Below are 16,083 nucleotides of genomic sequence, written 5' to 3'. Positions count from 1 at the left end.
TTTCTCACAAATACAGTATCAAATTTCACTATAATATTAAAGATCGTAATTGAGTTACACTCAGATTTAAAAGATGAGGGCTGAGTAAACAGGACCAGTGGTCCTACTCTAACTTATACTGGATGACTAAGGAGGTACCCTAGTATAATCTCACCAAGTGACTCCCAGGAGCAATCCGCCATTTTCTCACAAATACAGTATCAAATTTCACTATAATATTAAAAATCGTAATTGAGTTACACTCAGATTTAAAAGATGAGGGCTGAGTAAACAAGACCAGCGGTCCTACTCTAACTTATACTGGACGACTAAGGAGGTACCCTAGTATAATCCCACCAAGTGACTCCCAGGAGCAATCCGCCATTTTCTCACAAATACAGTATCAAATTTCACTATAATATTAAAAATCGTAATTGAGTTACACTCAGATTTAAAAGATGAGGGCTGAGTAAACAGGACAAGTGGTCCTACTCTAACTTATACTGGACGACTAAGGAGGTACCCTAGTATAATCCCACCAAGTGACTCCGAGCAGCAATCCGCCATTTTCTCACAAATACAGTATCAAATTTCACTATAATATTAAAAATCGGAATTGAGTTACACTCAGATTTAAAAGATGAGGGCTGAGTAAACGGGACCAGTGGTCCCACCCTAACTTATACTGAACGACTAAGGAGGTAACCTAGTATAGTCCCACCAAGTGACTCCCAGGAGCAATCCGCCATTTTCTCACAAATACAGTATCAAATTTCACTATAATATTAAAAATCGTAATTGAGTTACACTCAGATTTAAAAGATGAGGGCTGAGTAAACAAGACCAGCGGTGCTACTCTAACTTATACTGGACGACTAAGGAGGTACCCTAGTATAATCCCACCAAGTGACTCTCAGGAGCAATCCGCCATTTTCTCACAAATACAGTATCAAATTCACTATATAAAAAATCGTAATTGAGTTACACTCAGATTTAAAAGATGAGGGCTGAGTAAACGGGACCAGCGGTCCTACTATAACTTATAATGGACGATTAAGGCGTTACCCTAGTATAATCCAACCAAGTGACTCCTACTAGGAGCAATCCGCCATTTTCTCACAAATACAGTATCAAATTTCACTATAATATTAAAGATCGTAATTTAGTTACACTCAGATTTAAAAGATGAGGGCTGAGTAAACAGGACCAGTGGTCCTACTCTAACTTATACTGGACGACTAAGGAGGTACCCTAGTACAATCCCACCAAGTGACTCCCAGGAGCAATCCGCCATTTTCTCACAAATACAATATCAAATTTCACTATAATATTAAAGATCGTAATTGAGTTACACTCAGATTTAAAAGATGAGGGCTGAGTCAACAGGGCCAGCGGTCCTACTCTAACTTATACTGGACGACTAAGGGGGTACCCAAGTATAATCCCACCAAGTGACTCCCAGGAGCAATCCGCCATTTTCTCACAAATACAGTATCAAATTTCACTATAATATTAAAAATCGTAATTGAGTTACACTCAGATTTAAAAGATGAGGGCTGAGTAAACAGGACCAGTGGTCCTACTCTAACTTATACTGGACGACTAAGGAGGTACCCTAGTATAATCCCACCAAGTGACTCCCAGGAGCAATCCACCATTTTCTCACAAACACAGTATTAAATTTCACTATAATATTAAAAATCGTAATTGAGTTACACTCAGATTTAAAAGATGAGGGCTGAGTAAACAAGACCAGCGGTCCTACTCTAACTTATACTGGACAACTAAGGAGGTACCCTAGTATAATCCCACCGAGTGACTTCCAGGAGCAATCCGCCGTTTTCTCACAAATACAGTACCAAATTTCAGTATAATATTTAAAATCGTAATTGAGTTACACTCAGATTTAAAAGATGAGGGCTGAGTAAACAGTACCAGCGGTCCTACTCTAACTTATACTGGACGACTAATGAGGTACCCTAGTATAATCCCACCAAGTGACTCCCAGGAGCAATCCGCCATTTTCTCACAAATACAGTATCAAATTTCACTATATAAAAAATTGTAATTGAGTTACACTCAGATTTAAAAGATGAGGGCTGAGTAAACGGGACCAGTGGTCCCACCCTAACTTATACTGGATGACTAAGGAGGTACCCTAGTATAATCCCACCAAGTGACTCCCAGGAGCAATCCGCCATTTTCTCACAAATACAGTATCAAATTTCACTATAATATTAAAAATCGTAATTGAGTTACACTTAGATTTAAAAGATGAGGGCTGAGTAAACAAGACCAGCGGTCCTACTCTAAGTTATACTGGACGACTAAGGAGGTACCCTAGTATAATCCCACCAAGTGACTCTCAGGAGCAATCCGCCATTTTCTCACAAATACAGTATCAAATTTCACTATATAAAAAATCGTAATTGAGTTACACTCAGATTTAAAAGATGAGGGCTGAGTAAACGGGACCAGCGGTCCTACTCTAACTTATACTGGACGATTAAGGATGTCCCCTAGTATAATCCCACCAAGTGACTCCTAGGAGCAATCCGCCATTTTCTCACAAATACAGTATCAAATTTCACTATAATATTAAAGATCGTAATTGAGTTACACTCAGATTTAAAAGATGAGGGCTGAGTAAACAGGGCCAGCGGTCCTACTCTAACTTATACTGTACGACTAAGGAGGTACCCTAGTATAATCCAACCAAGTGACTCCCAGGAGCAATCCGCCATTTTCTCACAAATACAGTATCAAATTTCACTATAATATTAAAAATCGTAATTGAGTTACACTCAGATTTAAAAGATGAGGGCTGAGTAAACAGGACCAGCGGTCCTACTCTAACTTATACTGGACGACAAAGGAGGTACCCTAGTATAATCCCACCAAGTGACTCCCAGGAGCAATCCGCCATTTTCTCACAAATACAGTATCAAATTTCACTATAATATTAAAAATCGGAATTGAGTTACACTCAGATTTAAAAGATGAGGGCTGAGTAAACGGGACCAGTGGTCCCACCCTAACTTATACTGGACGACTAAGTAGGTACCCTAATATAATTCCACCAAGTGACTCCCAGGAGCAATCCGCCATTTTCTCACAAATATTGAATTTCTAATACTATAAAAACCAATACAATACTGAAAATGTGAAAAATACACAAACGGCGTTTCATAGTTATTGTCGGCTGGAAAAAATAAAAGTGGGCTGGCTTATTGTCGGCTGGCTTATTGTCGGCTAGCTTGACACAAGCGTACGTACGTACACACAGTACACCCACACACATGCTGCTGCAAACAGTATTTCTGAACAATTATTCAACAATAATGTCGGTTTTTGTTAGACACTATCTCCGCTGTTGTAACAAGGTAGTTATAATAAATAATTGTATGTACTTATGAACACATCTTGAGAAATCAGTGCTCTATTTTCAGTGAATAATACAATGTTTTGTCGAAACCACCAGCCAACTAGAAAAACCTTCTTTATTTAGTCATACCTAACCTAGGCCTAGCTAGGCCTAGCCTAGGTGTGTAGTAGGCCTAGTCCTAGGCCTACTTAGGAAGCCAGATTAACCCTTACCTATACTAACTCGTACCCACCCACCAATCCATACCGAAATGTTGGCTAACTCGTACCTAGGGCTAATTGGCTCACTGGTACACATAAGGGCACACGCATACTAACCATACATAATTTTAAACACATTAGGGCCTAGGTTTCATTTATTACCATAAATATAATTAAATACTACCGCAAAACATAGATAAACTCACATTATTTTTGCCCGTTGAGTAAATGTATATTTTTTCTTCACAACAAACAAACTTGACGGGTTGTTTGTTGGTATATATTTACTCCATTGTGTTGGTTCAGAGGATGTTTTTCTTGCGCACCTGCCTTTCTTGTATTTTGACTCCAAATTTGTTGACTAACTTTATCCTGAATACCACACTTTAAAATTAGGATTTATAAGTACTTTCAGATGGAGAAACACATAAAAACAAATAAATAAATCCTTTAAATTGATGATTTTACAGACATGTTTCTTTGTATACTGTAACTCATCGAGCTACTATGCTCAATGTTTTTGTTTCTATGGAGCGGCAAAAGAGCAACAATAATAGTACAAGTATAAAAACAGAAAGAAACTGAAACAAATCATGATTTTTAAATTAAAATTTATTTGCCAGTATTTATTTCTTCGTACTTGCATGATTATACTATTATCATTACAATTTTAATTTTACATTGTTCCATCCACACTGTAGATGGACTCCACAGAGTTTTCAGCCCTCTATATAATTTTTGCTCTTTTGACGTTCCATAGAAACAAAAACATTGAACATGGTAGAGGCCGACTGCTACTGCTGTACTGTAGGCTAGTCATGCGAAATTCGCAAACAGAAAAACGTCTGTAAAATCATCAATTTAAAAATGTATTTGTTACTTTTTATGTGATTCTTTTTCATAAAAGTGCCAATTCTAAGGTGTGGTATTCAGAATAAATGTTGGGAGTTAAAATACAAGGCAGGTGCGAAAGATAAATATTTGTAATCTTAGGTCTTGGGTCTTAGCTTTCGTGATCTTAGGTCTTAGGGGGTCTTAGCTTTCGTGGTCTTAGGTTTCGTGACACCCTAAATGTAATCTTGAAAGAATTTCATTTAGCTTCGATTTTGTATAGATGACAAATTTCGTTTTTGTAAAAGCACAAGTTAACGGAGTACTTACTCGAACGTTTCGATCTCTATCAGAGATCCTTCTCAACTGACTGCGGAGTGTTAAGAATAGCCTCGTCCACCCAAAAGATAAAATCGAGAAGATGGATACATGTGGAGTAATCTACGAAGTCACCTGCCGCAACTGTCCACAAGTTTACATTGGGGAAACAGGGAGGGCATTACAAACACGAATTAATGATCACAAAAAAGATGTTACAACAAACACGGGGGGAGTAATGACTAGGGCCTCCAGAACATCCACATCTTCGATCATACACAAATCTGCCATTACAGAACATGTCATAAAACACAATCATGTACCGAACTGGGAGGCTACCATCTTAACCAAAGAGCCTAAACGCAAAGACAGACAGATTAGAGAATCATTACATATAAGGAGAAATAAAGAGAAGACCATGAACCGGGACACTGGAGCCCACGAACTCTCGCATTTGTACAATGATTTGATAGACACATCACCTGGCCGAGCCCCGCACAACCTCCAACCTACAACCGGAGGCGTACAACGTCATCAACAGATGACGTCAAGAATGACCAAGCTGCATTAACACTCCGCAGTCAGTTGAGAAGGATCTCTGATAGAGATCGAAACGTTCGAGTAAGTACTCCGTTAACTTGTGCTTTTACAAAAACGAAATTTGTCACCTAAATGTAATGTTATGATGAATAGTAGATATGCCTACTTTCTAGGCTAGGTAGTAATATATAATAGTAATATAGGCTAGCCTAGATAGATTAGTAGTATTAGGCTATAATTAGTATTATAAAAATATTGAACAGCCAGTTTTATTACATTTTTCGATTAGGCCTAGCTAGGTAGACCTAGTTTAGGTTGCAATTAGGACTAACAACCGATCATCTAGGCCTATACTAAGCTAGGCATATTATTATTTTATAACAAATGTGAAGTTTGAGGTTGCTTACTGCACGGCTTAACCTCGAGTAAACTTGCAGAACTAGGCCTAGCTAGTCCACTACCTATAAGTTTGGCAAATAGAATTTTGTACATAAAGATGTGAACACTTTAGTCCGGTGGCAGGAGGGGGAATCACGGCCCTACTGCAGTGTTGCACCACACTGTTATAACTTTTATTTTTTACCTAAATTTTTTCTGACACCCACATCATACCATTTTGTGCCATTAATGTAACATGTTCACATGATTTAGCCACCGTTAAATTACCTTTTTCGAACTGGGGCCAGTTTAGAATCAGAAAATTGCCAGAAATCAATGTATGTTTTATTTTCTGTTTTTATTTTAAAACTATAGAATGGTTTTACAAAGAACCAGCTGTACATATCAAAACATTTTTATTTTTTTTAAACAAGGCTGTTCACAGTTTTGAAAATCATAAACCATGTAAGCACATTTCAATTTCAATATGTAAAACACAAAACTGTCTTTCATCATAGCAAATATTGAATTCAATCCAACTAGGCCAAAGTCAAGTCGATCCCACGTCAACTCAGCCACACGTTAACTCGGCCTCAGGTCAACTCGGCCTCTAGACTTGTCCCAAGTCTGTATTATCTTTTTTTGTTTTTGTTTTTTATTTCGACCGCGATTTTTGTCTGAAAATACAGACTTGTCAAACACGTATAGAAATCAATTTGCAGACCACAAACATCCGATAGACATAGGTTATCATACCGTATTTGGCTATATGGGGTGGGCGGTATGTAAATATGGATTTCGAATCAACCAATGATCATTTTGTTTCAAAATGAAAGAGATCGAGTATGTACAGTGCTTAATGTACGATCGAGACTGTTGAAATATAAAATCGAAGTTGTTTTGTTTATTAATTGTTTAGTCCTTGGCCTAGGCCTCTTTCGTAGGTCCTACTCAACTCGCACGTATGACCTGCCAAATAAAACGCCAATAAAGTAGGCCTACATACCACCGGCACACAACAGGGCTACACCACCACACAGAACAGGACAGGGTCTGGGTGGGAATTAAATCAAAATTATCTCCGCGTAATAAATGATCCATTCAATGTTTGATTTGCGGAGAAGCTAGCCTATCATATCAAGACGAGTTTTCATGTTCTTGGGAAAGATCCCATCAAATGTTTACCAGACTACTAGGCATATAAAATAATTTCTAGCCTTTAGAAACTTTCATAAATGTACCCAAGTACACATTGTCTAAACGTAACATAGCGCATGCGCATCATCTTAGTTGTTGAGTCTTTGAAATTCTGAATATGAATATTTAAACGGTGTACGAGTGAGTAGCCAATCGCATGCAGCTGAAACTAGTCAACCGGATAATCGTATGCACCAAGAATGGTGTCAAACCACGTGACTTGTGCGTGTTTCCCCAGACGGAGTATCCAAAATCAAGTAGTATACGTATGAAACATGCCAAAATATTTATCTTTTTACTAATATTAAGACAAAACTCCGTCTGGAACCCAGACTACTCGGCCTCACGTCAACTCGGCCTCACGTCAACTCGGCCTCACGTCAACTCAGCCAAAAACTAATCGGTCAACTCGGCCCAAATAAAGTATTGAACGCAAAAGATATGAGTCTGTACATATAACATTTTATTTTTTAAAAACAATGTTGTTCACAGTTTAAAAAATCATAAACCATAGGCACATTTCAATTTCAATATGTAAAACACAAAATTGTCTATCATCATAGCAAATATTGAATTAAATTTGCACCCCAAATATTGCTATCTCACTGTATTAAAAAATAGAAAATGATTTGTTTTTGTTTTAGTGAATGTATTTATTAGTGATCGAGATAATTTTCTTTGATAGGCCCTATTAATATGGTGTGAGTTTTGAATAATAATAATTACCCCAGCTGAAAATAAGTTCTTGCATTTCAAAACTAACAATAAAAAGATATTTTGTCTAAATGTATGTGTAATTAGATGTTATAACACTGCCCTCTACAGTTACTACATTTTGGGGAAAAGTGAAAATACATTCTGGCAATTAATTGTTAAATATAAGATGGCGAACATTTCGCAGTGTGTTGACAGCGAGTTCAGTACATAGTGGCCAAATCTAGCATAATTTTGACCCATCTGGCATCTTGCATTTATGCTAGGCATAATTTAAGAAAATCTAGCATAATCATAATAATTATGTGAAAAATGCAATTCTACAGCATATTCACCACAATATATCATATTATCTTGCATATTTTCGAAAAAATCTGGCATAATATTTACACAATTACTAATTCGGCCGAAAACCTGAAGACCTTTTTGTTTTTTGGCTATTTTGGCCGTAATTGTTCCTGGCATAATCTGGCATAATTTTGTGCTGCCACCTTACATAATTTAATTTTGATCGTTAGCCACACTGGTTCAGTATCATTTAAAATGTTTTGAAAAGTATTGTTATTTAAACAAAAATTTACTTTGTAAGTGGTCGAATCGTATAGACATGTTACATAATATTATATTATGTTGTGAGTGTGAAAAATGAAAATTTAGGTGACAACCGAAGATATAGTATAATGGTGTGATGAGAAACTGCGGTAGCGTCAGAATCACCACCCGAAAGGGGACAAATTGCCATCCAACTTTTCTACTAATACTACTACTACTAGACCAGAATTTTCCGTAGATTACGAATATCGAAGGTAATCAATCAGAATAGGAACCGAGATATACTGTAAGGGGTCAAAATTGACCAATTATAACAATGTATTATATTATTCTTGTATAGGTTCTGTAAAGCAATGTATGTAAAAAGTTTATGAAAAAGCACTCTCAATTAATTAATCAAAACGATAGATAAATTAAGAGGGTCTGGTTCCGTGTTGAAATGTAATTTTGTAATACTAATAGTAACATTAGGTTTAGTTTTAGTTAGCTAATTATTTACAACAAAAGTGTCTGTTAATTGTTTTCTTCATAATAATTCATTTCTTACTTTTACCAGGGGAGAGTTAAATTACAATTGTAATTTAACTCTTCCCTGCTTTTACCTATTTATCTGTAAAACAGTGGCTATTGTTGGAGCAGGTATATTTACAGTTACTATCTAAAGTGGTTGCGTAAACAATAATGTCAGATCTGTACCTAATTTAAGTATTTACTTTCTGTTAACAACTGTTAATCATGGAGAAAATAAAATTATTTTCGCCATTTTGTAATTAAGAGGGGGTTAGTGAATGGGTCTGTATTGAGATTAATCATTAAGTAATACATCCTAAATCATAAGTACTCCCCAAGAACGTGGATTGGCAATTCTAGGCATGATACATGATAACCTTAATTTTGAATTTTTTTTTTATTTTTGTAATCCCATTTTGGCATGATATAGATAATCAAATTAAAATTAAAACACTGTACTTTAAGAGTAATAATCCTTCTGTACATTGGATTAACAAATTATTTTAAATATCAGTTATTTATATTTAACCTAACATGTAGTCTATGTTCTGCCATTCCTTTCTGTTCTGTACTGTCCCAACCCAAGTTGTTCCTGTATAAAGATATGATAGCATTCCTCCATCTGCCTCTGCCATTCCTTTCTGTTCTGTCCCAGCCCAAGTTGTTCCTGTATAAAGATATGATAGCATTCCTCCATCTACCTCTGCCATTCCTTGCTGTACTGTCCTAGCCCAAGTTGTTCCTGTATAAAGATATGATAGCATTCCTCCATCTGCCTCTGCCATTCCTTTCTGTACTGTCCTAGCCCAAGTTGTTCCTGTATAAAGATATGATAGCATTCCTCCATCTGCCTCTGCCATTCCTTTCTGTTCTGTACTGTCCCAGCCCAAGTTGTTCCTGTATAAAGATATGATAGCATTCCTCCATCTGCCTCTGCCATTCCTTTCTGTTCTGTCCCAGCCCAAGTTGTTCCTGTATAAAGATATGATAGCATTCCTCCTTCTGCCTTTGCCATTCCTTTCTGTTCTGTCCCAGCCCAAGTTGTTCCTGTATAAAGATATGATAGCATTCCTCCATCTGCCTCTGCCATTCCTTTCTGTTCTGTCCCAGCCCAAGTTGTTCCTAAGATATGATAGCATTCCTCCATCTGCCTCTGCCATTCCTTTCTGTACTGTCCCAGCCCAAGTTGTTCCTGTATAAAGATATGATAGCATTCCTCCATCTGCCTCTGCCATTCCTTTCTGTTCTGTCCCAGCCCAAGTTGTTCCTGTATAAAGATATGATAGCATTCCTCCATCTGCCTCTGCCATTCCTTTCTGTTCTGTCCCAGCCCAAGTTGTTCCTGTATAAAGATATGATAGCATTCCTCCATCTGCCTCTGCCATTCCTTTCTGTTCTATACTGTCCTAGCCCAAGTTGTTCCTGTATAAAGATATGATAGCATTCCTCCATCTGCCACTGCCATTCCTTTCTGTTCTGTCCCAGCCCAAGTTGTTCCTGTATAAAGATATGATAGCATTCCTCCATCTGCCTCTGCCATTCCTTTCTGTACTGTCCCAGCCCAAGTTGTTCCTGTATAAAGATATGATAGCATTCCTCCATCTGCCTCTGCCATTCCTTTCTGTACTGTCCTAGCCCAAGTTGTTCCTGTATAAAGATATGATAGCATTCCTCCATCTGCCTCTGCCATTCCTTTCTGTTCTGTCCCAGCCCAAGTTGTTCCTGTATAAAGATATGATAGCATTCCTCCATCTGCCTCTGCCATTCCTTTCTGTTCTATACTGTCCTAGCCCAAGTTGTTCCTGTATTTAAGATATTTGTAGCATTCCTCCATCTGCCTCTGCCATTCCTTTCTGTTCTATACTGTCCTAGCCCAAGTTGTTCCTGTATAAAGATATGATAGCCTTTGCCATTCCTTTCTGTTCTGTACTGTCCTAGCCCAAGATGTTCCTGTATAAAGATATGATAGCATTCCTCCATCTGCCTCTGCCATTCCTTTCTGTTCTGTACTGTCCTAGCCCAAGTTGTTCCTGTATAAAAATATGATAGCATTCCTCCATCTGCAGCTGCCATTCCTTTCTGTTCTGTACTGTCCTAGCCCAAGTTGTTCCTGTATAAAGATATGATAGCATTCCTCCATCTGCAGCTGCCATTCCTTTCTGTTCTGTCCAAGCCCAAGTTGTTCCTGTATAAAGATATGATAGCATTCCTCCATCTGCCTCTGCCATTCCTTCTGTACTGTCCTAGCCCAAGTTGTTCCTGTATAAAGATATGATAGCATTCCTCCATCTGCCTCTGCCATTCCTTTCTGTACTGTTTTAGCCCAAGTTGTTCCTGTATAAAGATATGATAGCATTCCTCCATCTGCCTCTGCCATTCCTTTCTGTACTGTTTTAGCCCAAGTTGTTCCTGTATAAAGATATGATAGCATTCCTCCATCTGCCTTTGCCACCATTCCTTTCTGTTCTGTACTGTCCTAGCCCAAGTTGTTCCTGTATTTAAGATAGCATTCCCCCGTCAGTGTTTTAGTCATTCATTTTTGTACAGTTTACTTTTTTCATTTGATATTAACTTTAATTTAAAACAATTTAAAAAAATAGAAACTATATAATTTTTGTTTTTTAGTTAAATCGTATTTGTGTGAATACAAGACGATGTCGGACTTACTCGACAGCCTATAATGCTGAATTGTACACTACTACTAAGATAGACAAAGATGAGCCAGTAGGTTTATAGATAATTCTGTTGATATCTATGTTTTTTTTTATGGAATTATAAAATGTCTTTCAAAGGCATTGATGGTTTGATTTGTACATGATTCAACAGTTTCAGGAGATGCTTTATACTATTTTAGAGAGCTTTTGATTGGCAACAACCTAGTATCTGTACATATTAAAGTGTTTCCTTTGTTCGTTACTGGACTTCACCAAAACCATAACTGTGCCGAGAAGGAAAACATGTTGTAAGAACCGAAAGCGTTCTATTGTAAACAAGCGCATGTTCAGACCTGATGTCAAATTTGAAATATTTGCTAAAAGAGGGTTTATTATTTATTTTATTATCAGTTTTCTAGAAAATATTGTGAATACTTAATTCTTGGTTGTTATTTTATACAAGAAAATAACACAAGATTGTATACCATAGGTACAGTATAGTCTGGTGGATATGATGCTGTTTAACACCATTTAAGGAGTGAGTTTAATAAGAATAAATGGATTTTTTGTATTACTTTAAATTGCATTATTTCATATCTGAAACAAATGAAAACAGTACCTTTATGTTTACTTTTACAGTATGAGATTCTGTATATGATGTTATTTCTTTCACAGACATTTGACAAAATTCTGATAGCAAATCGAGGTGAAATAGCATGCCGTGTAATTCACACCTGCAGAGCCATGGGAATCAAAACAGTTGCCATTCACAGTGATGTTGATTCAGATTCGGTAAAATATAATTTATTTTACATACAATAACACATTCAAACTTGGGCAATGTTAGGAGCTATGGAACTATTTCTAGAATATTATGCAACCTCATATTGGTTCATTTTTTGGTGTTGTTATCCTTTGTTAAAACGATAAACTGACTGCCACTGTTTCATCTTTTTTTTTAATTTAACAGCTGCATGTTCGTTTAGCAGATGAAGCTGTATGCGTTGGACCAGCACCATCAGCTCAAAGCTATCTTAATATGGATGTCATTATGAATGCCATCAAACAAACTGGAGCTCAGGCAGTATGTATATGCTATTTTAATGAACCTCAGATCTTATTGTTTCTACCCTATCACACTATGACATTGAGCTAAAACTCTGAAAAGTCAACTCTGCACATGCTGAATTTTTGGTCCTCTAGTTTATTCAATCTGGGAATTGGGTAAACAGGTGGTATAAACAATCCTGACCTACGAACATTGCGATAAGATTGAATAATGATTTAAAACACCAAAGATGTGCAGAATTTTTTATTAGAACACCTGTGTGATTAGTGTGAAGTAATCCGAGTTCACCTCACAGTTTATTACCTAGTGTATGGAGATGATTTCCGAGTTCAGCTCATTGTGTGAGATTGATACTATTGGTATGTAAAAGCGGTGTATGTCATAAAGAGTTTGTAAATGATAGGTATTTGGGAAGGATGTTTAACTGAAACTATAGCAGCTCACATAACTTGCTGTTTTTAAACAATTGTGCATTGCAAGCAAATATAGCGACAGATTCCTCAGGAAAAGGACCAGTGCACTTAACACACACAATGGTTAATTTCAAAATAATGATGATAATATACAGTAGTTAATTCATACTGGGATCAATTAAACGCCCTTGAGGGAGGCGTTTGTTTAAACTTATAAAACTTTAAATTACAGTAACAATTCTACTACAAATAAAAATAGTAAATATGTCATAGTAAAAGCACAATTGTGTAGTAAAAGAAAAGTGAAACAAATAACAAAGTTTGTTTAATGTTGCATTGCAGGTACATCCAGGTTATGGATTCCTTTCAGAAAATAATGAATTCTCAAGGAGATTGGTATGTTATCAGGTGTTTTACAACATTTTAACAAACTTTAGAATGTCCACACACATCTTTTTTCACTGCAACTTTTTTTGTTTTCATATTATCGTTGATTGATTGATTTTATTCGATATTCATACACAAAAGTTAAAATATACAATGTACAAAAAGAATACAGGATAACCCATTAAGTCGACAAATAAAAAGTAAACTTATTTCCAATGGGGTCCAATCCGTATTAACGGAAAAAGGAAGTGGTTGGGCCTAGTACAATATATCATTAAGTTGGACGCAGTAAAAATGGAAAAACAAGAAAATACATATAAGACAAGATAACATCAAAAAACAATATTAAAAAATAACTTAATTAAACTGATATTCCAAGCTATTCATTATTAAAATATTCTCGTTGATAATATTTCTCATATGTCAGAATATATTAGCAGTTTAAAGCAGTAGAAAATATACAGTTTCTATTCTTTCATTTACTGACTTTTATGTTGGCTAACAGTAACCCGTGCTCTACATGCTCTTTTATGTTGGCTAACAGTAACCCGTGCTCTACATGCACTTTTATGTTGGCTAACAGTAACCCGTGCTCTACATGCTCTTTTATGTTGGCTAACAGTAACCCGTGCTCTACATGCACTTTTATGTTGGCTAACAGTAACCCGTGCTCTACATGCTCTTTTATGTTGGCTAACAGTAACCCGTGCTCTACATGCTCTTTTATGTTGGCTAACAGTAACCCGTGCTCTACATGGGCTTTTATGTTGGCTAACAGTAATCCGTGCTCTACATGGTCTTTTATGTTGGCTAACAGTAACCCGTGCTCTACATGGTCTTTTATGTTGGCTAACAGTAACCCGTGCTCTACATGGTCTTTTATGTTGGCTAACAGTAACCCGTGCTCTACATGGTCTTTTATGTTGGCTAACAGTAACCCGTGCTCTACATGCTTTTTTATGTTGGCTAACAGTAACCCGTGCTCTACATGCTCTTTTATGTTGGCTAACAGTAACCCGTGCTCTACATGCTCTTTTATGTTGGCTAACAGTAACCCGTGCTCTACATGGGCTTTTATGTTGGCTAACAGTAATCCGTGCTCTACATGGTCTTTTATGTTGGCTAACAGTAACCCGTGCTCTACATGGTCTTTTATGTTGGCTAACAGTAACCCGTGCTCTACATGGTCTTTTATGTTGGCTAACAGTAACCCGTGCTCTACATGGTCTTTTATGTTGGCTAACAGTAACCCGTGCTCTACATGCTTTTTTATGTTGGCTAACAGTAACCCGTGCTCTACATGCTCTTTTATGTTGGCTAATTGAACAGTAACCAGTGCTCTACATGCTCTTTTATGTTGGCTAACAGTAACCCGTGCTCTACATGCTCTTTTATGTTGGCTAACAGTAACCCGTGCTCTACATGGGCTTTTATGTTGGCTAACAGTAACCCGTGCTCTACATGGTCTTTTATGTTGGCTAACAGTAACCCGTGCTCTACATGGTCTTTTATGTTGGCTAACAGTAACCCGTGCTCTACATGCTCTTTGATGTTGGCTAACAGTAACCCGTGCTCTACATGGTCTTTTTCCGCCTTAATGTAATATAAGCGCACTCTGATAAAAGTATTTTGACAAATTATTAAAATAAAAACAAATTGTATCAAGAATTAAATTCGGAACTATTTACGCCCATTGATTTTCTTATACACTATCCCTTCACTTTGAAATATATGTATTAAGCTAAAAAATTTAAGCAATACTGGATATGAACCATGGACCTATAAAAAAAATCTAATTTATATGTACAGTACATGGTCTTAAAAATTAAATAAATCATAATTTTGTACTTTAGGCAGAAGCTGGTGTACAGTTTATTGGGCCACCTGAGGGTGCTATAAGAGCAATGGGTGATAAACTTGAGAGTAAACAGATTGCTAAAAATGCTAATGTAAATATTGTTCCAGGATTTGATGGGGTAGTTAAAAATGAGGAAGAGGCTATAGGCCATGCTAAAGATTTAGGTTAGTTCTGTTTTATTTATAAAAACCTTTAATATTTATTCTGATTTGTTTTAAAACCAAAATAAAAGTCATGGAGCATTTCTATTTGGCAAATATATCTAAGAAGAACCACCATTCAATGGCAGAGACAAGTTTTCAATTGTTGTTTTTAAATGTAAATTAGCAGTAATTGGGATTACACTGCTATCAATTTCTCTAATTTAAATTTATGTTCATTCATCATTGTTTTTTTTTTGTTTTTGTTTTTTTTTAATTGTTATATTTTTGACTGAAATTTTGAGATTAAATTCATTTGATAAAGCAAAAGAATTCTTAGATATGTATTGCTACAATATGTTGTTGTTGCTTCAGGTTACCCAGTAATGATCAAAGCTTCAGCAGGTGGTGGAGGTAAAGGAATGAGAATAGCTTGGAATGATACTGAACTCAGGTAAAATATAAAACTTTTCACAATATTACCTTGATTAGACCTTTAATAAATCAGTTGGATATTATATGTATGCATTTATTTTGATATAGGGAAGGTTTTCGACTATCTACACAAGAGGCTGCTTCAAGTTTTGGAGACGATCGTTTACTGATAGAAAAATTTATTGATAACCCACGTCATATTGAAATTCAGGTTAGCTGGTATTATTCAAACATTTTTACAAAAGAAAATTCAAGCGAATGATGATTTGATTGCAATAAATGGAGACCGTTAGGTCCCGAGTCTCTTTACAGCAAAGAACACCAAAAGAAATGTAATTTGTTTAAACTGAAGTTAACATGCTTTTGTCCAATCTTCTTGTCCTAACATTTCACAAATCTCCTATCGCTGTCATTAGTTGCCATCTTGGTATTTTATCTTGTAATTTTACAAACACCTTATATAGTAATAACTTTCCTCTAATGTCAAATTTTTTTCATTGTAATTTTCGAAATTTATGGGGTA

At 36.3% G+C, this 16,083-nt stretch overlaps 1 protein-coding gene across 1 annotated transcript in view; it reads left to right on the top strand.

Annotated features, from left to right (window-relative positions):
- The first annotated feature begins 3,228 nt into the window (after nucleotides 1-3,228).
- The window catches only part of LOC140049035 (propionyl-CoA carboxylase alpha chain, mitochondrial-like), a 31,733-nt gene continuing 18,878 nt past the window's right edge, over nucleotides 3,229-16,083 (top strand). The window contains exons 1-8 of the mRNA XM_072093847.1: nucleotides 3,229-3,362; nucleotides 11,230-11,328; nucleotides 11,934-12,050; nucleotides 12,229-12,342; nucleotides 13,083-13,136; nucleotides 14,981-15,149; nucleotides 15,501-15,579; nucleotides 15,669-15,771. Coding sequence (XP_071949948.1) covers nucleotides 3,279-3,362; nucleotides 11,230-11,328; nucleotides 11,934-12,050; nucleotides 12,229-12,342; nucleotides 13,083-13,136; nucleotides 14,981-15,149; nucleotides 15,501-15,579; nucleotides 15,669-15,771 — 819 coding nt within the window. The 5' untranslated portion in view covers nucleotides 3,229-3,278. The remainder of the gene's footprint in view (nucleotides 3,363-11,229; nucleotides 11,329-11,933; nucleotides 12,051-12,228; nucleotides 12,343-13,082; nucleotides 13,137-14,980; nucleotides 15,150-15,500; nucleotides 15,580-15,668; nucleotides 15,772-16,083) is intronic.

The sequence above is a fragment of the Antedon mediterranea genome, chromosome 5 (assembly GCF_964355755.1).
Source record: "Antedon mediterranea chromosome 5, ecAntMedi1.1, whole genome shotgun sequence".
Lineage (NCBI taxonomy): Eukaryota > Metazoa > Echinodermata > Crinoidea > Comatulida > Antedonidae > Antedon > Antedon mediterranea.
The sequence above is the reverse complement of the archived record's forward strand: the minus strand, read 5'-3'. Positions and strand labels throughout refer to the sequence as shown.